Source organism: Protomyctophum parallelum (genome assembly GCF_964188405.1).
Source record: "Protomyctophum parallelum genome assembly, chromosome: 14".
NCBI lineage: Eukaryota > Metazoa > Chordata > Actinopteri > Myctophiformes > Myctophidae > Protomyctophum > Protomyctophum parallelum.
Genome location: NC_139709.1, coordinates 15,277,093 through 15,304,506, shown reverse-complemented (window position 1 = coordinate 15,304,506; position 27,414 = coordinate 15,277,093). Strand labels below are relative to the sequence as shown.

General features: G+C 43.2%; 1 protein-coding gene across 1 annotated transcript in view; it reads left to right on the top strand.

Moving 5' to 3' along the window:
• Positions 1 to 27,414, top strand: part of ece2a (endothelin converting enzyme 2a) — a 140,456-nt gene that overhangs the window by 40,627 nt on the left and 72,415 nt on the right. Inside the window, exon 3 of the mRNA XM_083781631.1 lies at positions 18,909 to 19,192. Within this exon, the coding sequence (XP_083637757.1) occupies positions 18,909 to 19,192 (284 nt within the window). The remainder of the gene's footprint in view (positions 1 to 18,908; positions 19,193 to 27,414) is intronic.

Here is a 27,414-nt window from a genome sequence, read left to right as displayed (position 1 = left end):
AGCACCTTCTCATTAATCAATGCACTGTCCCTGACTCTGTCTGTCTGTCTGTCTGTCTTTCGGCATCTTGATCCATGCTGCATCATCAAGCCAAGGTCAAACCACAGTACAAGTTAATTTACATATTATCCTTGTTGTCAGCCAGAAACGTGTGTGTGTGCGTGCGTGCCCGCTTCGATGGGGCTGTGCTAGACGGAGCACTGTTTCCCAAACAGTGGGTCGCGGACACATTTATATGTGTTGTCCCTTTATTTTATTTTTCCCACATAACACATTCATAACTTTTTCATAAATTAAAAACCAAATTCAATCAACAAAGAAATTCCATAAATTGGAAAACAAAAGTTAAAGTTGTAGTGAAGAGTTTCACTAGTTTGGGACTTTTGGTCCCGGGGAGACATCAAATGTCTGTTTTGGGTCACGGGCTAAAACGTTTGGGAACCACTGTGCTAGAGTAGTGCGGACTGTACCAGTCACTGAATGTGTACACAACACATGCACACGACACTGGCGTGTGTACCTCTGCTCTTTCGCTCATCTTGCTTTGTCACAGACGCGCTCATGGCAGGGGGTTAATTGAAAATACCGTCACTTGCTGCCACCTCTCCTTCTCTCCCCTTTTGTGAGAGGTGTCCGTGTGTGTGTGTCTGTGTGCGTGTGTGTGTGTGAGTGTGTGCGTGTGTGTGTGAGTGTGTGCATGCTGTATCCATGTCCCTCGCAGCACGCGGCTGCCTGTCCGCCAACATAACGCTCATCGGGACACTTTAAAAGTTTAGACAAGATATGGCCCCATTACGCCCCTTGTATATACTTGCTTGCATGCCGTGCACAAAACTAGCCAATCTACAAGCTCACAAGGTTGATGTATTGATTTATTATATATTATATTAATACTTTATTAACAGTTTGGACAAGCACAGGAATTTTCCGTACAATACAAAGTCTGCTAAAAGGACGAATCAAAGAAAGCCTTTCGGCTTGTTTCCATTTTGGTCTTCATGTACTCAATTCATCCAAAAGACAAATATACACAATTCTATGCAAAAACATCATATAAATGGATATAGGAAAAAATATATATAATTCATTCAAACTTCTTTATGGCTGTTGACATTTTGGAGGCATAGGAGAACAAATTTAAACCCTTGATTGAATGTGATCTGTGGATCTCCCTCTGGTGTTCTGATAGTGGACTTGATTGACGTTTTTGAAGTAGTTAGACAGGTACATGGGTATCAATGAGGTGTAGTGTATCTTGTAGACCAACTGCAATTTGCTGTACTGTGTCTTCTACCCCGAGCCATCCTCACACAATCGGTCTCGCACAAATTTCTCGCACAATCGGTCTCGCACAAATTTCTCGCACAATCGGTCTCGCACAATCGGTCTCGCACAAATTTCTCGCACAATCGGTCTCGCACAAATTTATCGCACAATCGGTCTCGCACAATCTGTCTAGCACAATCGGTCTCGCACAAATTTCTCGCACAATCGGTCTCGCACAAATTTCTCGTACAATCGGTCTCGCACAATCGGTCTCGCACAATCGGTCTTGTTAAAAATTTCTTTCACAATCGAAATGAGCGAACGAAATGAGCAGGGATTAAATGGGTTCTAGATGAAAGGCCAAGCAGTAGCCTGACAGATTTGTGTTGGGATGTCTAAGGCCTTGTAGAACAGCTTTTTTTTTTGTTCCTTCACGCAACTAAGTACAAATCACCCTTTAGGCCAGGCCACATTGTTTAGGACAAGGAGGACCCCTGAGCTGAGGGAGTGATTAAGCAGGGACCCCCACTACATATTGTATAGAAATAGAATTGTGTTGCAGATTAGACTTTTTCATAGATTCCATAGATAGCTTCATAGATTTGTTTGACAGCACTGTCAGTGTTGTGTAAATGAATGGCTTTTGTTTGTTTATGTACACATTATCTTATATATTAATCATTTTCAAGACATTAACCACTCAAACCTTCAATACTTAGTAAACCTGATCATTGGCTCTGTACTTGGTCTGCTCTCCACCCCCCCCTACAAACCTCTTCACCGAAGCTTGTTGTGAGCTTGTCGATCAGCGATCTTCAGCTAAATGTCGGCCCCAGAATAGAGATTTTTCTTCAGTGAATAAAGGACATTTTTCGTCACAGTTTTGGTGGACTGGAGGTCAGGACGGGCAGCTGGTGGAAAACTACTGCGTTTTATTTTCCTCCTGTATCTATTGAGCAAAATAAATTTCTGTAAAGTTTCCGTAACGACGCCCTGACTTTGCTTCACCTTCAGTTGCGACTCGGGTGCCACTGTGTACTTGCTGAGGCAGCATGTCGCCTACATAATCCCTCCACCTCCCCCCTCCCTCGCATGCGCGCACGCACCTGCAGGGCCTGTGCCTGACGAAGATAATGATGTTTTCTGCAGCGTCTGGCATCTTGTAGCATCTTTTTGTTACACGGATTTGGAACTGCGTAGAGGAGGAGGAGGGGGGGGAGGAAACAAACGAACACAAAACAGAACAAAAAACAATAGGCCCCCCACTGTTAAAACATTGCGTCATCTTATACTGTGTACTACAGGGTTTCTCAAAGAGGATGGCGTGGCACCCTAGAGCAGCGGTTCTCAACCTGTGGGTCGCGAGTTTACATAGGCGTACTATGTACATGCATAGACTTTCCTTAACGATTATATCTGGTTTCAGTATGTATTTATGATGTACCTTCAGGTTATTGTAGCCGTCAATTTGTATTGGGGTGGGGAGGGGGCTGGGGGGTTGCAGCGGGGTTCGCGACACATGGCCAAAGCATTTCCAGTGGTCCCAAGCCAAAAAGGTTAAGAACCCCTGCCCTATGGTGCCTAAACGCAAGTCCAGGGGTGCCTCAGAATACTTGATAATGAAGTTTATCAATGGCAATTGCATTGCACTTGGTGTGTTCTTTTTCACTTTGCAGTCTATTCACCAAAAATAGCAGATTTACTACTGAGCTACATCGAATTTTTTTGGTGAATGTTCCTCCCCAGAATAGGGATACTGGTGTTTAATATGACATAAGTATACTTAGCTTAATGTAGTTTACGACCGTGACTTAACTTAATCAATATAATGAATGTGTTAAGAGATGATGCTCAAGTTGAAAAGTTCTCTCATCCCATCCCTGGTGATTTCACTAAGCACGGCAACTAGAGAGACATGGCTCATCATAACATGGGCGTCTTACACACACACACACACACACACACACACACACACACACACACACACACACACACGCACACACACACACACACACACGCTCTCTTCCATCAAACAGTCACACTGTCGCAGGGTTCACTCTTAATTACTCAGCCGCTAATTAGCTGGTACAGTATGTCTGATTACATAATGACGCACAGCCGTGAAGAGAGGAGATGCAAGTGTCGCGGAGAGAATTCTTTCCCGGACGAGCAGAGCTTTTTTTTTATTGTTGAGAGAGCATCCATCTCACACACACATACACACATACACACACACACACACACACACACACACACACACACACACACACACACACACACACACACACAGTCACACACACACACACACACACACACACACACACACACACACACACACACACACACACACACACACACACACACACACACACACGTGTATATACACACACACACACACACACACACACACACACTGATGCAACTTCTGTATCGCATCTGAAACTGCTTGAGAGAAGGGAAGTATATTTAAAAAGAAGATGCAGTGACATGTGATTCAAAAAGGGATGTACAGTAGCATGTAGGCGTGTGCATTGCAGGCACCGGTCCAAGACACACTGAAACACACCGTGCATTTATCTGACAATCTAATTAATATCCTGTCTGTGGGGTGGAAACCTCATATTATGTCCAAAACTGTGACTTTTCAGGAGTCAAATTCTAAATCATCGAAAGTGGAAAGCTGGAAACGCTGTGGTGTGATCCAAGTAGGTAGGGCCAAAACCACAAACGGTTAAAATATGGAGATAGGGGTTTGTGCCCGACAGCGATGATAAAGTATTAATGATTCACTGGATGTGTTGTAGTGAACATGCACTATGGAACAGTATGCTCATCTGTCCCATTAAATTGTATTGAGATTAATGTGTCCCTGTGCATGTGCGTGCTTGCGTGCGTGTGTGTGGGAGCTGGTTTCAACTAAGATACAAAGCTAAAATACGCTGTGCAGCTTTGCGTCTTTGTATATTTTGCATCTGCCCGTGTGAACGCAGCATTAGACTTGATTTATGCTTAGCTGTACGATACTTAGTTATACGTCCAAAATAAAGCTCGCAACACTTGGCATTGCGATGCATAAAGACGTTATATCAGCTGTTTTTTGGGTGACAAACAACTCAGGCTTCAGAGTTAAAAATAGCAAAGAATTGTTCAAATGTTATCCAGGACGGGCGGCCAGGCGGACGGGCCACGTCGTCGCACTCATTTCGCTCATGACTCAGCCATAACCATATAAGGAGTTCCCAAAGCAGACACGCCTAAATATGGAGTGTGTTGTCGGACCTCAGCGTGTCGTCATGGCTTCAGGTGCAAACAAATCATTCAGCTCCATATATGGGCACGAGTATTAATTGAAACTCGTTTATAAAAATGTCCATCCTAAAATGTGTGTGCGTGTGCGCGTGTGTGCGCTATACTGTGAGAGGGATTGGTCTCCATGGAGACACGGTGGAGTTTTTCAGTTCCTGTAGCCTCGCCTCAAATTTGTTTACAAGTTCTCCTCTGTGTCTCCTTCCCTGTTTCCTCTGTGTCTCCTTCCCTGTCTCCTCTGTGTCTACAAGCTCACAATGCGTTTTGATGCGACACGTTAGCTTGTAGATCTGCTATTTTTGGTCCAATGGGGGGAAAAGCTAGATGAGCTTTTCTGGTCCATTCCAGAGTTGTCAGCTGTAAAAATGAAAACATTATAAACAGTTTTTTCTAGCACCTTAACTAATGCACAATATACACCTGCTTATTCTTAGATTTAAGCTGTACGATACTTAGTTATAAGTGCTCACGCACTGTTATACCTTATCTCAGGTATTTGTGTAAACATGGAGATTTCTGACTTTTTCTTGATCTCCTTTCTCCCTTTGCCACCCCCCTTCTTTTTCTTCCCATTATTTTTCTGATAGGAACTATGCACAGAAACAAATTTCACCCACTCCTTTTTACTTTGTAAATCGGTGATGTGACAATAAAGCTGATTCATTGTGATTCTGCCCTAACTGAGCCAAACATGTTGGAGAAGCTCTGGGATAAGGACAGAGTTGTCCCAGACAGAGTTCAGGGAAGGACAGGACGACGAGGTGTTTGTGCTCTCTGCTGCCATGTGGAACTAAGCTCTCCACTGACACCAGGTGTGGACCAGGGGTGTCATTTGGGGCATCCTTGTGTTAACACTTAACCTCAAATTCACTTATTTCATGCACTATTGTCCTCAACTCTGAATTGTTTTCCCAGATTAAAACTGAATCTGTGCCAGAACGAGATTATCTCGTGAATAGCTACTTTATCTACTCTGCCATCCAAAAGATGAGATTTTATTAATACGCATTTTAATACATCCATCCATCTTCAACCACTTATCCGTAGTTGGGTTGTGGGGGCAGCAGTTCCACCAGAGAGCTCCAGACTTCCTTCTCCAGGGCAACATTAGTATTAGCATTAATCCAGCATTACAAATATATATATATATATATCTTTTTAATTTTGTACTCACATGGTAGAAACACCTGCATCCCGATCCGTCACGAACGCAGCTGCGTGCATGCTTAATAGTCCCTTTTCTCCTCAAAATGAGACAAACTACGATCTTTGGGACCTTCTAAAACCTTCTAAGCGTTTTTCGCTTAAAAAGGTTAATCCATCGAGTGTTGACACACAGCCCAGAATGAGGATGTGGCTCAAATATGTAGGGCTATCACTTCCGGGTCGGGTGGAAGTGGTTTCTTCTTCTGCGTTTCATTGCAATCGATGCCATCTACATGCGTTGTAATCAGTGGTTCAGCTAATGCTAAGGTATATGGCAAGTAGGCCTACAACGACGTATTTTTGCGGTTTCATGTGGTTTCTTTTTTTTCTTTTTTTGTCAAATCTTTGGCCTATTCCTCCATTTTCCCCTCCCCTGGAGTCAAGGTATGGCAACTGCCATAGCTTGCCATACCCAATTGACGCCACTGGTTGTAATTTAGATAAGGGTTTTATTGTTTTATGCCACCATTCATTTATCAACCACTTTTCAACGTGCCGTCACTATTTTGGGAATGTCTTTTATATAGGCGAACATTTTTAAACAACATTTTTCTCTTTGCGCCCACAAACAAACGGTGTAAATATTTAGTCTCTAAATTGTAAACTGTAAAATGAGCCCAAACTGTTCCCACCAGTGCTGCATGCAGCTGTGTGAAGTCAGTGGTGTGTTAGACCAGGGGTTCTCAACCCGTGGGTCGCACGCAGTTTGTTTCCTAACTATGCATTATTTGATTTCCCTTGAAATGAAGGGTTTATTATTGGGGTACATTGTTATGGTCTTTTTGGTCAACACATTGTCTTTACAGAACTTAATGTACTCTGTTATGGTATCTGTAGCCTCCTCCAGGTGGAGCCTCTTCCATAGCCTAGACCTGGAGGAGGCTACAGATACCATAACAGAGTACATTAAGTTCTGTAAAGACAATGTGTTGACCAAAAAGACCATAACAATGTACCCCAATAATAAACCCAAACAAAGGGCATTCAAGAGCGGGGATTTGTTAACCATGAGGAATATTCAGAAGGAGATTAACCTTAAAATAAGGGAGGCTAAACGGAAGGAGAAGGAGAAGTTTGAGGCCTACTGCTCCTCTTCTAATTCCAAAAAAATGTGGGAATCTATGAAGGCCATGACTAACATGGCTCCAGCTAAGAAGGGCCTTTGCGTTGCAAATGAAAAGGAAAAGGCCAATGAATTAAATAACTTTTATGCAAGGTTTGAAACAGCTGACTTTTCGCATGAACAAAATGCTGCCCTAGAGTCTGTACCCACACACAGTGATCTGGGAATTACTGTAGATGAACGTGAAGTCCAGAGGATGTTTTCCCACACATGTCCCCGGAAGGCTTCAGGTCCAGACGGGATATGTGGCCGGCTGCTGCATTCATGCAGTCAGGAGCTAGCTGAGGCTTGGTGTCCCATCTACCAGAAATCACTGGACTCATGTACTGTTCCCCCCACCTGGAAAGACTATCATAATTCCTGTTCCCAAAAAGGCAGGCTGCAAAGAAAATAATGACTACCGTCCTGTCGCCTTGACTTCAGTAGTCATGAAATGCTTTGAGAAGATCATTGTCAGTCTGCTGAAGGCAGCGGTAGGCTGCTCATTGGACGCTTTTCAGTTTGCCTATAGGAGCAACAGGGGTATAGAGGACGCAGTCTTGACCTTGGACCATTTTCTTTTGAAACACTTGGACAATAACAAAGCCTATGCACGCCTTCTTCTTGTAGATTTCAGCTCAGCGTTTAACACAATGCAGCCACACTTATTAATAAAGCGGTTGAGGGACCTAAATGTTCATCCGCTTATTATTAGATGGTACCATTCATTCCTAACTAAACGCACACAAAGGGTCAGTGTGAATGGCACTATGTCAGAGAGCAGAACCATGAGTACTGGAGCACCCCAGGGCTGCGTTAGCTCACCTGTCCTTTTTACCCTGTACACTAATGAGTGTAGAAGTGGCAACCCGAACAATTACATCATAAAATTCTCGGATGATACTGCCATCTTAGCCCTTCTGGATAAGGATAGGGATGTAGCTGACTACTTTTCAGAGGTACAGAACTTTGTTAAGTGGTGTGATGACAACCACCTAACTCTTAATGTTAAGAAGACACAGGAGATGGTGTTTGACCCCAAGAGTATTGGTGACCACAGGCCTGTGGTCATCCATGACTCGACCATCTCACAGGTCTCCTCATAATAAATACCTGGGGATCTGTATTGACAACTCAATGACTTGGAATACACATGTTGACAGTCTCTGTAGTAAACTACAGCAAAGACTGCACTTCCTCCGACGTCTCAGGGTTCATGGTGTTGACCAAAGATTTATGTTAGTGTTCTATCGAGCAGTCTTGGAAAGCCTGGTCAGGTTTGGCATCACAGTTTGGTTCGGTAATCTCTCAGTGCAACTGAGGTCCAAATTGTTCAGATTGGTGCAGACTGCAGGGAAGATCATAGGGGTAAGACAACTCCCCTCTCTTCAGTCTATTTATGAGCAGGCTACATTAAAACAGGCTCAAAAAATTGTCAGTGATGTTACCCATGTTTTAAATGGCGAGTTTGTACTTCTGCCCTCTGGGAGAAGATACAAAGAACCAAAGTGGAAGTACATTAGTTTAAAAAAATCGTTTGTATCAGCATCAACTAAGATGCTGAACGAGGCTCCGAAACAGCGGTAACTACGTGAGGCCTGATTATCCACATCATGTGTGCAATTGTGTAATGTTGTGTCTTCCTCTGCAATGTATTTTTGTTGTCATTGATGTTTTATGTGTGGCTGTAGCTGGGGTAAAAGCCCAAGACAAATTTCCCTTGTGGACAATAAAGTTTACCTTGACCTTGACCCCTAGGAGGGTCGCCAAATTATTTTGGGGGGTCCACAAATTATTTAAAAAAAAAAAGACGAAAATTGCAACTGAATGGGAGTTTACATAGTACATATAGCACATGCATAAACTGGGGGGGGGGTACCGGGTGTGGGTTGCGAGACATGGCCAATGCATTTCCGGGTGTCCCCAGCCAGAAACGTTGAGAAGCCCTGTGTTAGACAGAGCCTGACCTCCTTTATCAGACAACAGTGGATGTGATGCCTGGGAAGATAACACTGGATGATTGGCTGGAACGCACTCCAGACTGACGCTGTCTGTTCTCTGTGTCATGGTTGGCGCTTACACGCTGGCACACACACACACACACACACACACACACACACACACACACACACACACACACACACACACACACGTTTGTCTTACTATGGTTGTGAAGACATCAACATTTTAAAACAACATGAAAATAGACGCATTATAAAGTAGGGAGAAGCCTAACTAACCCTAACACCTATAACCTCTACATGGTCTAATACCAATCCAAACTCACCATAGAACAACCAATGTTCTTGTGAGGACCGTGCAGGGCAATGGTCGTCACAATTATTCTCATAATACTTGTGTGGACGTTTGGTCCTCACAAGTACAGCAATACGCATGTACACACACACACACACACACACACACACACACACACACACACACACACAAACACACACACACACACACACACACACACACACACACACACACACACACACACACACACACACACACACACACACACACACAGACATGACCCAATCACTCACAGTCAGAGGTCATCAGTCAAAGCCTGCACACACAACTGCATCTGTGTGTGTGTGTGTGTGTGTGTGTGTGTGTGTGTGCGCGCGCACGCATCGGTGTAATGATCCCTGGCCAGTGTCCAGCTGGTAGAAAAAACACTTGACAGAGATTCACATCACCCCTCCCCTTTTGTATTTTATCTCCCAGAACTCTTAAATTATGCAAACGGCTAAATAAAGCTTGTCTCGTTGTAGTGGGGAGGGCAGATTTAATTTATTGACACAGATTTACAAGCACAAGAGGGCCACGAATCTGCCCCTACTGTCTGTGTAGAGACACACACACACACACACACACACACACACACACACACACACACACACACACACACACACACTTTTAGCCGTTGACATTTCTAGGTGCTGTTGAACTTTTGTGGGGCGTTGTCATGGTAGCAGCCAGTTTACCAACATCTTGTTCCGGAGGCTAAAAGGTCTTGTTTTTAATCTGTCGTCGTCATCATGACTCAAACGCATCCTGGGAAGCGGATTGATGCCACGCACGATTCCCGAAAAATAAACGATTTGCAAACTCACAGCTGTTTTGTGAGCTTGCAAATCCGCTATTTTGTATTGTTGACAGCACATCTTTATTTAGTTTAGTTATTGTCTTTGGAATACAATTTAAGTTAGTTTTAGTCATATTTTAGTCATCTGAAATGTTTTAGTCAATTAAATATTAGACGATTTTAGTCTACTAAATCTACAGTTGATTTTGACAACAAAAATATATTTTTGGCATGCCACACAAAACATAAAATGACTTGTCTTTTACATGTAGTTCTACTGGATCTCATCTCGTCCCTCCCTAAAACCTTAGGCTAGTTTTTATTTGTTGATGAAATTGTCAGTATATTTACTCTTAGATTTAGTCAACATAGCTTAGTTTTTCTTTAGTTTTCATCAGTGGACAATTGCTATTTTGTGAGCTTGCAGATCGCCTATTTTTGGCTCGTCAGGACGCGACCCCCCCGTAATCCAAATATAGACCAGGCATGATGACATCATGGAGTTTCCGCTGCCTGGCTCACACATCACATTCACAGATCCCATCGCCTGGGGGGCTTCCCCCCAGGCGACCCTGAGCTCCTGTGGCTATAGAAGGAGTCTGGGGGAGGTGGACGGATGGATGCTGTGCGGCTAGTCGGCTACTGCACGTCATGGGGGGGCTTGGGCATGAAGGTCACTGGATAACGTTAAGAGGTCAAGTTCACAGTGGTCGAGTCACTTGTGAAATGCTTGTGGTATTTCCTGTATTTCCTGGTGTGTGTATGTGACAGCACATGAAAGCTGCACCGCTGACGAAAGTGTCACTGACTTGGGTAAAAGAGAAAAAAAAATATATATATACAGTATATATATATATTGCATTGCTGAAAATTAGACACGCATCAATGGGTTTTGACAGGTCCAGTTGACGCCTTAACGGCTCCAGCGTGACTGCAGCCGTTTTAAACAAAGGGTACATTGGTTTCATAATGCTTGTAGTGTTTCCGGGGCTTTCGCTTATTGGCAGTTAAATGTGGCTTGTTTTCACTAAAAACGCAATCTGGGAAGATTAATCAGAGATAGAAGCATTTTTATGAATCATTTAGCGTTGGAGTGGACAGGCTGGAGTTGTTTTTTTTAATCACGTGATTTCTGGGTATATTCTTCTCTGCAAGTCTCATTCAGAGGTTGGCGAAGAGCGCCCTCTAGTGTAGCGCAATCACTGAAAACACCAGATGTACTGTACGTCGTTCATGGCAGTCAAGCATTAGGTTTCAGATGATGTAGTTCTATGTCGTTGACAGTCAATGTGGTAAGTACACACACACACACACACACACACACACACACACACACACACACACACCCTCTCACATGCACACGTGCACATAAGAATAACAGTGGACACATTACACATGACAGACAGTCTGTCTGTGGTAGTGTGCAGTGGTATGATACTCTTAAGACCAGGATTCAAAATTTCCATCTCTCTCTCTCTCTATCTCTTGCGCACGCAGCCATGCACGCACGCACGCGCGCACACACAGGAGGTGAGGCAACATGACACCTCTAACTTTAGTTTGCTGTTGTGCTGCTGCTGTGGGGGGTGGGGGTAATGCAGTTAGGATGTTGCTCTCTGGATATCATATCAGGACAGTCCGAGGCGAGTGGTCGTTTCCAGCTGGAGGAAAATCTATTAAGAACTGGACACGCACACACGCACATTTACATACAAACAGATGCACGCACGCAGGAACCCCCTGCATACTTCAGTCCCGATAAATAATGTATCACTGCCCTCAGCAGATAGCAACAATTATTGTTGCTGTCTGCTAAGGCAATGTTTCTCATAGTGGGTGCTCCAGGGACCCCCAGTATTCACTGGCGTTAGCATAGCATCACAATAGTTTGAACCACTTTATCCATTCATACGTAGGCTACTAAAACTTATATATCAAAAGTGTTTGGAAAGTTTTGAATAATTAAAAATGTCTTTCTTTCTTTCTTGCTTTTTACTTTTCTGGAGGTCCCTGCTGGCACAGAACATTTTTAGATGGGGGTCCGTGCCATGCGTGGCCAAATATATAAAGAGACTTGACTTGGTATAAGGAAGCCCAGATATGTTTATGTATAGACGAATCCATGGAGCAGTGCCCTGTAGGCCAGGTGTAGAGCTAATCAGTGTCCTTGACCATAGACCACCGACTATAATTGTCGTGACAACCGGCAAGAATGACACCTCGTCATGTGACACCACCTCATCCACGCACACACACACTCACTCTCACACACACACACACACACACACGCCGCTGGGTCAGCAGGGACAGCCCTTTGGAAACAATACCTGGATGTGAGACGGTTGGGGGGTAGCCTGGCCGTGTTAAGGATCCAAATAGTGTACTTTTACGCCACTACATTTATTTGAAAACTTCAGTTACTCGTTACTTTGTAGATTCAGATAATTATGACAAAACATACACTAACCACTTCATTTTAGCCATTTTAAAGATTTGTCGATCTACAAGCTTGTAGATCTGCTATTTTCTAAATATTTTTATCCTTTTGAAAACTTGAAACGGGATAATGACTACTTTTTGATGCCAATAACTTTGCACATTTGAATTCTGGACTTTTACTATTTCTATATTGCATGTATTTATACTTTTACTTGAGTAAAAATTGTGAGTACTTTTGAAAAAAATTGTTGAACTCCAAAACCATACCTCATTTTTTGAAAATAGCTGATCTACAGTATAAGCTTGTAGATCAGAAGTCTTCAAATAGCCAATGTACTGTATGTAGGCCTAGGTTTAATGTGGTCAAATAGATGCTATATTAGCTCATTTTGTCCACAATTCCACATGCTGTATTGATGTTGTATACCATAGGATAGATGACAGGCAAATGTTGACAGGCAAACGTTGATCAAAATAACAATGTTGAACAATAACTTAACTCAAAATTAAGCTTGTTTCATTTCATAACCTCAAGAGATAAAGTCTATAAGGGTCCATTGGTTACCAACTGCATTTTCAACCAGTGGTCCCCGACCATTGTTTGAAAACCACTGCTGTAGGGCATCAAAGCTGGTCAGACACACTGTCTCGCCACAGAATGATCACCTCTTCTCTCTCTCTCTCTCTCTCTCTCTCTCTCTCTCTCTCTCTCTCGTCAGTATCGTAAACACCCAGCAGGCCCCTCCACTCCTCTGTCTGGGAGCGTGTGGATTTGTATCAAATATCTAGGCCAGCGGTTCTCACACTTTTCAGGCCATGACCCTCCCCCAAAATAATCATATTATGTGAAACCCCCCAGCCTGACAAGCACATGTTTTGGAGATATGGCTTATAAAGTGATGTCTTGCAGAGAAACAGCGAGTTGAGAAAACAGGCCTGAAAGGTTCTCTTCTCTGGACTCTATCATTACACCTAGCTAGGCCTACGTGTTTAAGAATTTATTTCATATTCACATGTCGATTTCATCTCTGACATTTTATTTCAGACATGCTCTAGTATAATTGAGTCTGCCTGTGCTATTAACTCCTTTTGGATTAAAAACAAAATGGTGTTTTTCTCCTCTGGTGAAACGCTGGAGGCTGTACGATGGCAGCCCCTAAACAACTATTTAATGATCTGCCCCGTACTGTACTTCTTGGAATACTTTGTTTGGTATATTATCTCTTTCGGGTGGAAACCTCACATGTCCAAAACTGTTACTTTTCTGTATTCAAGCGTTTCAAGGTTGTGGATCTTCTACTTTTTATGCTTTTGTGTCTTGCTGTAGCATGATCAAGTAGGGCGTTAATTTAAAAAAATAACAAAAAAAGTTAAAATATGGAGAATGACGATACAAGGTTTCTGCCAGACAGCGACGCTGCCTCTCTCTCCATACAGACTTTGTTGCTGATGTGTTGACCCCTAGAGAACGGCGTAGGGACAACCCGTACTTTCCCTCTGACGCGTCGGCTCGCATCGCACTGCAGCCTGGCACATTGTCTGAGCAAGCACAGAGGACAGACAGACAGGATGGCTGGCATATGTCCTCTGCTGCTCCCGCGCTCACGTCAAATACAGTAAGCACACGTCAGGGAGAAATGTGTCTCTGTCCCTTCTCTCTCACAGGAGTGGAAAAAAACATAACACCACAGCTTCTCCCATGTGAGGCGAGGCAAGAAACGGCAGTTTTATTTGTATAGCACATTTTAACAACAACCGCAAGACAACTCCATGTGCTTTACACAGAACATCAAGCAATGGATACAGAATTATACAATGACGTTAAGATGAAAAGAAAAGAAACTCAATCAAAAGCAGCGGCAAACAGAACAGCCTTTGTTGTGTTTCTAAAAGGAAGTGGCAGCAGACCTGCAGTTTTCTTTTGATTGGCTATATGGAGCATAAAAACCAAATGCTTAACAATGAGAAATTAATACGCATCCACCACACATCCACCTCGTAAGTCATTCACTTTCAAGAATATTTAATCAAAATAGTAAAGTAAAGTAAAAACCGGCTATACAAGGTGTCCCGAGATCATTATTTGGCACTGTCATCTCTGCTCACAATCTATCTTATCACTGCTATGCCGATGACACTCAACTGTTTCTATCCCTACCGGCATGCGCACTTAAGGCTCTACAATTGATCCAGAATGCCGCAGCTCTCTTGGTTTTCAACCAGTCAAAATTCTCCACCCTTCTCCGCTCCCTCCATTGGCTCCCGGTCGGAGTACAAACTCTGATGCTAGCCTTCAAAGCAACCAAAGGTACTGTATGGCACCCCATATCTTGCAAGTCTGATCGGACCATACAAACCCTTTCGCATGCTCAAATCAGCAGGGAACAGGGAACGCAGGGAGGCTGGAAGTACATTCACTAAAAATGCCAGGACAACGCTCCACACATCCCAAACTTTTCTCCCTTCTGGTTCCAAAACTATGGAATGCACTTCCCACTGCAAACAGAACTGCAGACTCTCTCTCAATCTTCCACCGTAGTCTGAAACCCACCTGTTCAGACTCCATCTTAGCCCGTAGCACTTGCCCTAGCCTCAATGACCTTACAGGCATATGCAAAGGCTCAACTTATGTAATTTTGATCTATAGTGTATACGCATAGTTTTATTATAGATATTCCACTGTTAGGTTCTTAGCTTATGTATGATTCTTGATGACTACTTTTATGTATTTGATGTATCACCATGTGTTGTTCTTGCTTACTGTAAATCGCTCTGGATTAAGGACTACTAAATGCCCAGGACTACTAAATGCCCAAATTGTATTTAATTCACCCAAAACATACATTTTGTATCCGTGATCAGCGACGCTTTAGTTATGAGAAGTGAATAATGCTTTTGATCAAAACGCAATCTGGAATAAGAATCCCAATGGATAAGATGAATTGATTTAAAAAAAGAATGTCCGTACATTCTTTGTATGTTAAATATATATTTGTCATATCTGCAATTTTTGACTATGAATCATAGCATAAATTACGTTTCATACGTGTATGTTCCAAATGTTCAATGCCAAAAACACGATTAATTGTTAATCACAATCATTTTTTGTGACAATAAATTGTCCACTTAAATGTGGCAGCCCTATAGTTGGATCATGGAGTTACATTTCCACCCTGTCAAACTGTACACGGTTCTGTCTGAATCTCTCTCTCTCGCGCGCTCTCTCACTCTTTCTCTCTTTCTCTCTCTCTCTCTCTCTCTCTCTCTCTTTGTGCATGTGCTTAAAGTAACTGTTGGTGTTCGGTAGCTGTATGTCATACATGTTTCATTAAGATCCGTACTGTTAACAACAGGCTCAGCGTTGGCATATGTGTGGCGTACCTGTGTGGCACGTGAGGCTGCTGCTAACTGTGAACTTGTAAAGTCACGCACGCACGCACGCACGCACGCACGCACGCACGCACGCACGCGCGCGCGCACGCGCGCGCGCATGCGTGCGCGTGTAATTAGTGTGAGCATTGAGGTGCTAACGAGCAGCAGCCACATGTTAGCAGCAGAGGTGTCAAAATGGCAGCATGCTTCCTTCCGGAAGTCACAGTCTCACTCACCTGTCTTACTGCCTTTCACCCTGTCTCGCTGCTCATAATGCTGATCCATCCCTATAGCCTACATACAGTACATTATCCATAATATGAACTAAATATGGTACATTCTAAACGCATAGAAACATATTTGTAGAGATGCACAATATTGACATTTTGGCCGATATCAATATCCGGTAATATGCACGGTCAAATTGGCCGATACAGATATATTGCATTAGTATATATTATATAGACCTGAGACCTTCTAAAAGTATTAGTTAAAAGTCTGGCAGCCGCATTCTGCACCAGCTGGATGTGGTGCATTGAGGAGCGACTAAGGGCCGATTCATACTCTTATTTTAGAGCAGAATAAAAGTCGGTTCGGCTCTGTTGAGCCTACAATGTGACGTCAGTTGAGGTTCGGGGGGACAGGTACCGTCCTACAGTCAGCTCTCAGTGTGTCGTGGGTTCGAATCACGATCCCGGGCAAGCTTTTACACTCTGAGTTATGCTTAGAACACCAGATGTGTAGCGTGCCTGCTCTGCTACAACACACTCCTTGTCTATATATACTTTACTCGTGCCACTCGCAGACAGCAGCAGCATGTAGGACAGTGAAACACGATCATATTGACATTACCAGTCATTTCAACGTACAATGCTCAGTCCCATACAGATTCTTCCGGGCCCAGTCAGTCAACACAGAGTCTGTGACCGCCAACTGCTTGTGAAACAAGACTCGTAACAATAACAGCAGATGCAGGGAACGTCTTAACCTGAACAGTTAAGACGTTGAGTGGTAACGTTAAGACTAAGAAACTGAGAAATAGTGCAGGGTTTCTCAAAGTGGGTGCCTTGACGCATGCCTCAGCATTTGTTTTTACGTCAGGATACCGCAGAATACTTTGATAATATTTGGAATTCATCAATATGACTTCAGTTTAAACACTTAGACCCTCTATACTTAGTAAATCAAACCTATACTGTACTTGCTGCGTTATTTTAGTTTTTTAAATCTAATCTAATCTCTATTCCAAAAATATCCAAAATCAACAAGCTCACAACGTGTCATAATGTGACAAGTTGTGAGCTTGTAGATCGGCTATGTTTGGCAAATGTTACCCCCAGAATAGGAATGCTGGGGTTCAAGTAGTTAAACTTCAAATACAGTTATTTTCAATCTGTCGTAATAGATATTCTCAAGTTTTCCTTGTGACTCTTTACACTAGACCTTCACAGTCGGCCACGGCCTTCTTGGGAACGATGCAACTTGGGAACCTAATGATACGTTATCATAGCACCCGTTTTAACTGTCAGCCGGTAACTGTCAGCCCACATGGAGATCTGTGTATGTGCCCGTGTGTGAAGACTGCAAACTGAAAAGTCGGTGGGTCAAACGGTTGTCGAGTTACATGCATTACAACCGTACACACACGTACGCACGTACGCAGAGATGTGGCGCATTTATAGTATAGTTCAACATTTTACTATGTCATTTGATTTTTTCATACCTCCAGTTCTATGAAACGCAAGAATGGGGGGACTTTTTTTATTATTTCCACAACAGGTATATCAATAACAATGTAAAATGTCGAAAATGAGTGGTATTCCCCTTTAAGTACCGTAATATGACATACATATGTATGTAAGGTTCTAAATTTTGACATATATTTAAGGTTCTTAAATTTGACAATGTCATTCAGGGTCAGGGATGCCGTGGATGAAAGAGTTATTTATAGGGCTGCCCTGAGCCAATATGGTTTGAGAAGCACTGTGCTATGGCACTGTGGGAGACGCCTCGGGCTGAGCTCCAAGGAATGCACGGGAACAAGCACTACATCAAGACATGTCTCACAGCGAGGGCTTTCACAAGGTCATGGGTGAGAGAGACAGAGAGATAGAGGGTGAGACTCAAAACCACCGCACGATCAGTACCAAAGTTAATGTGCATGCTGGCCATAGGCCAAGGAAGCAATTATAGAATATTCTTTGCTGAGTGGATATTTTTCCCAATCTCAGATCCACACATGCCGTCCCGTCCTTCCATGTTTGGGCAAGACTGATGCCATCATTGTGACATTTTCAATTTCACTGTTTCTTTACATATACACAGTGAGTACATGCTCGAAATGTGTCGCAATGTGAGCTTTTTGAGGCCGGCACAGCTGTCAAATACTATTTAGGAATGAAATACTGACTTAGTTACTTTGTTTTTGTTACTTTAGGAAAGCCTCGTTTGTGTTTTTATTTCAGTCAATGTAGGTGACACCCGGGGGCGACACATCAAAGAAAGAGGGTGTCCAGGCTGTTTGTGGAGAGAGTTATGACTAGAGGTGATCCACCTTGGGCCAGGAGGTTCCCATCACCCCTTTGTCCTGTACTATGTCAAACAGACCTGTGTGTGTGTGTGTGTGTGTGTGTGTGTGTGTGTGTGTGTGTGTGTGTGTGTGTGTGTGTGTGTGTGTGTGTGTGTGTGTGTGTGTGTGTGTGTGTGTGTGTGTGTGTGTGTGTGTGTGTGTGTGTGTGTGCACTGTGTGTGTGTGTGTGCGTGCGTGAGGTATAGTGAATCAATAACCGTATACCCGACACCTGATGGACTGTCGCAGTCTGGTATACTGTGTGTTGTGTGTCACCTCAATCACAAGGAGGAGGGGGGGGGGGCATTGATCGCGGTCCCTGTCGTCATGGATCAGTGTGGTGCTTTAATCAGGTGTTGGGACTATATTGATCCATGCTGGTTTTAGTCATTCAGAAATGGGGACTGATCAATCACATTGAAAGTTTTGACTTACCCACAGAGTAATGTATTTTCATTGTCCTCTCCCATCCTCTCCTCTCCTCTCCCATCCTCTCCTCTCATCACCTCTCCTCTCCCATCATCTCTCCTTTCCTCCTCTCCTCTCCCCTCCAGGCTGTGGTAACAGTACAATGAGCAGTGAGATGTATGGCGCCGGCTACCACTCCATCACTAACATCGACTACTCCTCGGTGTGCATCGAGGCCATGCGTGCCAGGCACGCCCACTGCCCGGGCATGAGCTGGCAGCGGATGGACATGCGCCAGCTGGCCTTCCCCGACGCCACCTTCCACGTGGTCCTGGAGAAGGCCACACTGGACGCGCTGATGGTGGACGAGAAGAACCCCTGGAAGGTGTCCCCGCAGACTGCCTGTCTCATTCACCAGACGTTAAAGGAGGTAGGATTGAAGGGGGGTGTTTTCACGAACGTGCACACATAGAAAAGCTGGAGCTTGTAGATCGGCTATTTTCAGCGTGCAAGACTGACTAAAACTAAATCAAAACTTGCTGTCTAAATCAACACTAATTGAGAGTGGCACACTGCAAATGGCAGATCTACAAGCTCCCTCCTTTTGTCGCTCCCATGCACGTGCGCGTTCATGCTTGTCTTACGCACACGGCCTCCCGCTGTCAGGGTTGAATTGTGCGTCACTATGTGATGCGTAGCAATACTCCCATTCACATGAAAATGCTGTTGTAATGGCCGTTTATCTGTTGTAAATGTAATGGGGGAGTTTATCTGTGAATGACTCCACCGTTCATCCGATGCGTCACCCCTTCACAGCTACACATCACATCTCTACACACAGCCCTTCACTCTCAGCATCAAGTACCATTGAGCTGTTGGCTACAACAGCCCTCACAGCACTCAATATGACAATGATCATCATTGTTATTCATGAATAATGACCGCTGAACTGAACTCAATGACAGACCACTGTCCAATCAAAGAAGACTCCTGCTCCTATCAATATGCGTTGCTTGTTTGTGTGCCGTATGCAACATGGCAGCTATGTACGCTAACACGCAATGACATGTACAGCTAGACATTGCTTTCAAGAATGTTTATGAAAACATTTGAAGTCAGAAATAGACAATTGATTATTTTCCTGTTGTTTTCCCGAGGCGACGCCTTGCACTGGACACACCTCGCATAAATGAATGGACTAGCCTGCTTTAATTACCATGAGCAACGAAACACATTTTCCGTGTTGTAGTTACATTTGGGTCAATCTATTAATTTCTTCAATAAGTAGCCAGGTAATAAGCGGGATAATCAATGGGGAGCAGGTCATTATTGAGAAGTAATCCTCTCCGGGGTGATGAAGACCCCTTTGCGTCTAATCACTCCTGGGCTTTATGTCTAAATCAATGGGGACTGGGGAGCACCCGATTAATTAATTAATTATCACTGGCATAATATTCATAATTCTACTATTGTCTGTCAGGCTGGTAAATGGTGCATTTATATAGTGCTCTTTACATAGATTGTGCATTACATTCACCCTTTCAAGCACACATTCACACACAGTCTCTGACTCTCCTGGAAGATTTGAGAGGCAGAGACTTCAGTAGGCCAAGGAAGAACCTCCACCCTGTAGTATTCTAATTTGCCTCATGGTGGCGCTATAACATTTCATGTTTTGGCCTATATGGCTGTTCACATCAAGCATGATAACTATAACTAGACAATAACGTTTCAGGTCAAACTGAAGTGTGCCTACATCACGCTAAGTCTCTGGTATGTGGCTATGGTGAACCATGTGGATGCTAGGTGTAATTGTTAAGGTAAAACATGTGGTTGGCGGGTTAAATCTGGTGCAGGTTGCTATGGTAAAACACATGGTTGTTATGGTAAAACCATTGTGATGAGGCAGTGGTTGCCATGTCTAACAGATGGTTGTAAAACGCTTGGTGCTATGGTCTAATCAGTGTTTGCTATGGTACTTCAAACTGGCCGTGTGAATCGCCAAGGGCCAGTGGGAAGTCAGTGGAAACGGCGGTTGTACCAAACATGTTTATACATCCGCTAATCCCCAAATATGGACTTCCCTGATGTCATCAATATGACATCATAGTTCTGACACGCTAGATTGGCCTGGACTCATAAAAAGGGACAAACACAGTCACAGATACACATCTCAAACTGGACAGGGTAAGCAATATAGCTCTGTTCATGGCATAGGAAAAATGTCTCCTTTGTTCTCTCATAAATAACGTTTTTTTTTTTTAACTTTATAAATGAGATCAACGACATCTGCGCAAAACTATGACCAGCACACCATGTCAGGGACTAATAATGTCTGGGCTCGCACCCGCGAAAAGCTGAGACGATTCCCGGAGCTGTTTGCACAGTGTGCAAGAGAGGCAGCGGCTTACGGGCAGTGGGTGGCAGCCACGACTACCGGCGGAGAGGAGCTGAAGAAGCATGCGTGTGCCAAGGAGTTTGAGGCACTGAAACGTTGCTTTGCAAATGCAGCCAAGAAAGGAGCAAAACTAACATGAATGGATTGTCTTTCTTGATACGTTTACTGTACCCCTGCATGCGGGTGAAATCACACTCAACGTCTTCTGACAGACATACTAGGGGTTGGAACATGCATTCAGCAAGCCCAACTCTGTAGTTACTTTGAGCGGCACCACACAAAGGAACGGGTGAACATGTACTGTATGTCAAACATTACTATTACTAACCCTACCCCAAACCCCTAAACAAACCTAAACATAACATTACTAACCCTACCCCAAACCTAAACATAACATTACTATTACTAACCCTACCCCAAACCTAAACATAACATTACTATTACTAACCCTACCCCAAACCCCAAACCTAAACATAACATTACTATTACTAACCCTAACCCTACCCCAAACCTAAACATAACATTACTATTACTAACCCTACCCCAAACCCCAAACCTAAACATAACATTACTATTACTAACCCTAACCCTACCCCAAACCTAAACATAACATTACTATTACTAACCCTACCCCAAACCCCAAACCTAAACATAACATTACTATTACTAACCCTACCCCAAACCCCAAACCTAAACATAACATTACTATTACTAACCCTACCCCAAACCCCAAACCTAAACATAACATTACTATTACTAACCCTACCCCAAACCCCAAACCTAAACATAACATTACTATTACTAACCCTAACCCTAACCCCAAACCTAAACATAACATTACTATTACTAACCCTACCCCAAACCCCAAACCTAAACATAACATTACTATTACTAACCCTACCCCAAACCTAAACATAACATTACTATTACTAACCCTACCCCAAACCTAAACATAACATTACTATTACTAACCCTACCCCAAACCCCAAACCTAAACATAACATTACTATTACTAACCCTACCCCAAACCCCAAACCTAAACATAACATTACTATTACTAACCCTACCCCAAACCTAAACATAACATTACTATTACTAACCCTACCCCAAACCCCAAACCTAAACATAACATTACTTTTACTAACCCTACCCCAAACCTAAACATAACATTACTATTACTAACCCTACCCCAAACCCCAAACCTAAACATAACCGCAAGCACATCACAACACATGTGGGTGAACATGTACTGTACGTAGGTCAAACATTACTATTACTAAGCCTACCCCAAACCTAAACATAAACGCAAGCAGGATTTGAACCCACTCAAGGCGAGGCTTCCCTCCCCCATCCCCTCCTATATTTCTCGGAGATATATAAGCTGAGGGTGGATTTAACCCAACACCTGTACCCCCAGCAGCGTTTGTGGCTGCACGGTGTGAGGAATAGTGGTGGAAAGACAGGAACGAGGGAGAGTTGGGGAGTGACATGTGGCCGAGGCCGTCAGGCTTGGGAGTCGAACCAGCGACATGCCATCCGGCTGGCTTGGCAGCCTAGGTGCCCACTGCCCAGATGGTTGAGCTAACTGTCCGGGGCCCTTAAGTAAAAATGTTGAGGTATTTGTACTTTAGTTGAATATTTACAATTTCGAGTCAAACAGGGTACTTTGTGTTTGTGTGAGCTAAAGTGTGTGTGGTGCGGTAGGGGGACAGGTCCTGAAATCCTCTCCTACCGATCACTACAGTTTGCAGAACCATGCTGATGAATTCAGGGATCTCCAAATACGGGCATAAAAGGGATGCAATGCATTGTGAGCTTGTAGATCTGCTATTTTTAAAAGGCTGAAATGTACAGTATAGGGATGCCACTAAATAATCGATTTTCCGATTAATAGTTGCAGTCTCCGAAATAATATTAATATTTCATAATCGAAAATCGAAAAAAAGAAAATCTTTTTTTGTTTTGTTTTTTTAATAGCCAAAATATTGGCTAATAAGTAAGGCTGCATGATATATCGAACATGTACCTTCATCAGAGTGGAGAATATAAGTATAAATCAAGTTGAGCAAAGCCACTCTTCTCTGCCCCTCTCTCTAACAGACACGGTTAACGATCGCTTGTTAAGTGCCTGCCAGACAGACAATCAGATGAAATGAAGGCAGGTGTAGAGTAGAGTGTAGACCAGTGTTTCTAAAACGGGTAGTCCCAATACTTCATTGTGATTGGCTGGTTACCGTCACGTGACCGGTGTAAATTTCACCGATAACCCACTGCTTCAATCACTTTGTATCATCCTGCAGTCTTGAGGCTGAACTGGGGAAGGGGAGCACTTGATTGCTTTACAAACACATGCCGTGCGGGCGTCTAAGCACCGCCCGGCTCATATGACTGTGAATGTGTGGCTCCAGGCAGCCCCGTAAAATCATCAAGCGCTATTCTCCCGTCAGCCTACTTGCCGCACAACAAGGAAATGATGTTGCTCGCTCTGGTGGTGCAAAGCGTAGCTACTTTTGTGAATTCAATAGTTTTATTAGGTTAATATTGCTATATGTTTGTAACCGTTTTAGAAAAGCAATAAGCCACTCGAGGCCCCAGCTTACCGGGTATTTTACACTGCCTGGGAGGTAGAAGACCCTCGGCTGCGCCTCGGGTCTGCCTACGCTCCCAGGCAGTGTAAAATACCCGGTAACCTGAGACCTCTCGTGGCTTATTGCTTAATTCTCAACCTATGTACCGCGGCTAGGGCTGGGTGCAATAACCGCAATACCGCCATACCGCCGGTATGTAACGCATACCGCGGTATCGGGTTCATTACCGCGGTTTAAAAAAAAATATATATATATATCTTTTATTTTTTTATGAAATGATTTATTTTTATTTTTATGAAATGAAAAGTGTATCATAATAAACAGTGACGCTCAGTCAGTCTAATCATGCCAGCAACACAACAACACCAGAGGGAGTTCAAAAAACCATGTGCAACCCAGATTCGGCACAAACAAGGATTGATTGATTGATTGATTAAAATATTTATTAACAGTTTGCAGAATTACACTACATTTCAAGCACAACTCAATACAAAGACTGTTAACTGTGAGTGGACACTTGTTTACAAGAGGGTCCACCTAAATTCATTTCACTCCTATGCCACAAAAATGTGGAACACCATTAAGATGTAAATCCCTTGGCCTTGACTCCACCCACCCCTTTCCCCCCTCACTGTATACGTTTTCCCCCTTTTTACCTCCTTTATGATGATTTCCTGTTTTTGGCTTTATAGAAGTGCATAGTGTACAAAATGATATGATGAATTGAAAATGGTGGACCCTCTTGTAAACAAGTGTAATGCTTTATGGCAGGGGTATTCAATTAGATTAGGCCTCCTATGTGACACAGACCGAGTAGAAAAAAACGTGCCATTTTATCATGATTATTAGTGAGGACCTATTATATGAAGATAGGTTCAAAAGTGGTCCTTTAATGATTACCGTCATTATGGTAATCTCACAATTAATATCGCACACACCATACCTGTAACTTTTATTAGCCCTCTTAATAATAACCGCCATACCGGCGGTATGGGGGCCGGCAATAACCGCGGTTATAAAAATCCCATACCGCCCCAGCCCTAACCGCAACACTTTACTGTGCCGTTTGATCTGTCCAGGTGTGCCGCGAGATTTGTCCGAAAGTAACACTTTTCATAGCCTAAGAATCTCGGAGCACATCGGCGTTAACGTGCTGCGTTAACCTGATAAATAAATACCGGGGTCTCACTCTGCACAGAGCCTCTGGGTCTGCAGCGGCCAGTAGGCAGTGTGTCTGTGTATGTGTGTGTGTGTGTGCACGCGCGCGTGTGAGAGGGACGGTAAACAGTCAGCAACACGTTAAATTTCTACTTCTACTAAAGAAAGAGGCAGCAATGGAGCCATAAGTCCACAAATTCGGGGACATAAATTGCGCAAAATACTGTTAAACATGACGGCAGCAGCCTACTGCATCCTCCTAGCTGTTGTGTGCTAAGCTAAATTATCATACAGAACCACAACAGTCAACACGGCATTGACCAGGGTTGCCACATTGACTGAGAGGGAAACGAGCAACCAGGTCTATGAAAATGTTAACAGGCCAGATCAAGTCAGAAAATCCGAAAAAGTCAGAAAATAAATCTAGAATAAGCAACAATATTGCTGACTGTCAAACATCATTTTCCAATGTTGTTTTAGAGCAGTGGTTCTCAAATCTTTTCATGTCATGGACCACTAATATTCTATATATAAATATATATATATATAATATATATATTATATATAATATATATATATATGTACTATATATACACACCGGTATATATACAGTATATACACAAACCGTATATCTAGGTGTCCCCCGAGATTTTTAGGCTATGAAAAGTGTGCCCTGGGACAAAAAAGGTTGAGAAACACTGGTGTAGACTAGTGAACTGAACATGTTCTCTTTATATCAAGTACTTCATACCAGCCCCTTATGAAACTACTTCTCCCCAAATCCAAATGGATTTCATTTTCCATCCTGAATGGCACTGAGAAGATCTCCACAAAGGTTTACTCATCAAAACTGATTATAAAACTGTAACCATCAAAGCATGCACTCAACATATAATGGTTATGTGACCATGGCATGTGCATAATATAAATTCTTAAAAGTTGTATCTGATATTGATGGGGGGGGGGGGGGGGGTTGATTAATCGATTATTAATCGCCAGAGCTGTAGATTATTCGATTGGGCAAATGGTCACTTTGTGGCATCCCTACAGTATAGTAGTAGTGGTTAATGTATGTTTTGTAATAATCTAATCTATCTACAAAGTAACTAGTAACTAAAGATTGTAATTGCGACTGTAGGTCACAGATTACTATGAAAACCTGAAAAACCTGTCAGTCCGTCGTTCTGTCCGACACACCACCATATATGGCCGTCAGTCCCTCACGCCTCGTGACATCACGTGTTGGTCTGTTGGAGATGGCTGAAGAAAATTTCAGTCAGTCTTTTTGACTGGAATGCATTATATTGATGGGCAACATATTTGGTTCTCCATAAATGGACATAAAGGGGTTAAGGACACACAGATGTAGAGATCTCCATATATGCGCATATCATACCCATATATGGGCATATACTGATGACATCATGGATCTCCATATATGGGCATAACAGTAGTATTGGCGGTTCAACATAAGTGCAACATAAGTGTCTTGTGTATTATTTATGGTGTCTAATTATTGACATATTACCCTGCAAATGCACTGTCAATACTTGCATTATGTAGCCCTGATGATCACTTTGATATCACTCTGGGACAACATGCATTCACCATGTGTTGAGAGAGAGTTGGTTAGATGATGACACACTCTGACATCACTCTGGGACAACATACAATGACAAGTGTTGAGAGAGAGTTGGTTAGATGATGACACACTCTGACATCACTTTGGGACAACATACAATGGCAAGTGTTGAGAGAGAGTTGGTTAGATGATGACACACTCTGACATCACTCTGGGACAACATACAATGACAAGTGTTGAGAGAGAGTTGGCTAGATGATGACACACTCTGACATCACTCTGGGACAACATACAATGACAATGTGTTGAGAGAGAGTTGGTTAGATGATGACACACTCTGACATCACTCTGACATCACAAGTGCACATGTGTTAAAAGAGAGAGTTAGATGACACGCATCACTCTGTGACATCACAAGCCCACAGGAGAGACAGTGGATTGTGTCCTTTTGTTTCAGAAGAACGTAACTTTTGTCTCTCATTGATTGAAATACCAATGACTTCTGTTTGGAAAAGACTGCGAGGTTCCAGGAAAGCCTCAAAGTTAAGTTCCTTAGAAGTCCCACCTTCTAAGACCAAAGCATTCACCTCGGGACTGCATCAGGTGAAAGATGCAGAGATGGTGTGGAAGAGAACAGATAACACGACTCCAGATTGTCAAGGAGCAGTAGAGTCCCAATCACCTCCACAACAGGAAGAAGTGGAGAAAAAAACCTCGGAAAGTCAAAGAGAAGTACAGCTCCAAACACCACCCCAACAGGAAGAAGAGGAGAAAATGACCTCAGAATATCAAAGAGAAGTACAGCTCCAAACACCACCCCAACAGGAAGAAGAGGAGAGAATGACCTCAGAAAGTCAGAGAGAAGTACAGCTACAAACACCACCCCAACAGGAAGAAGAGGAGAGAATGACCTCAGAAAGTCAGAG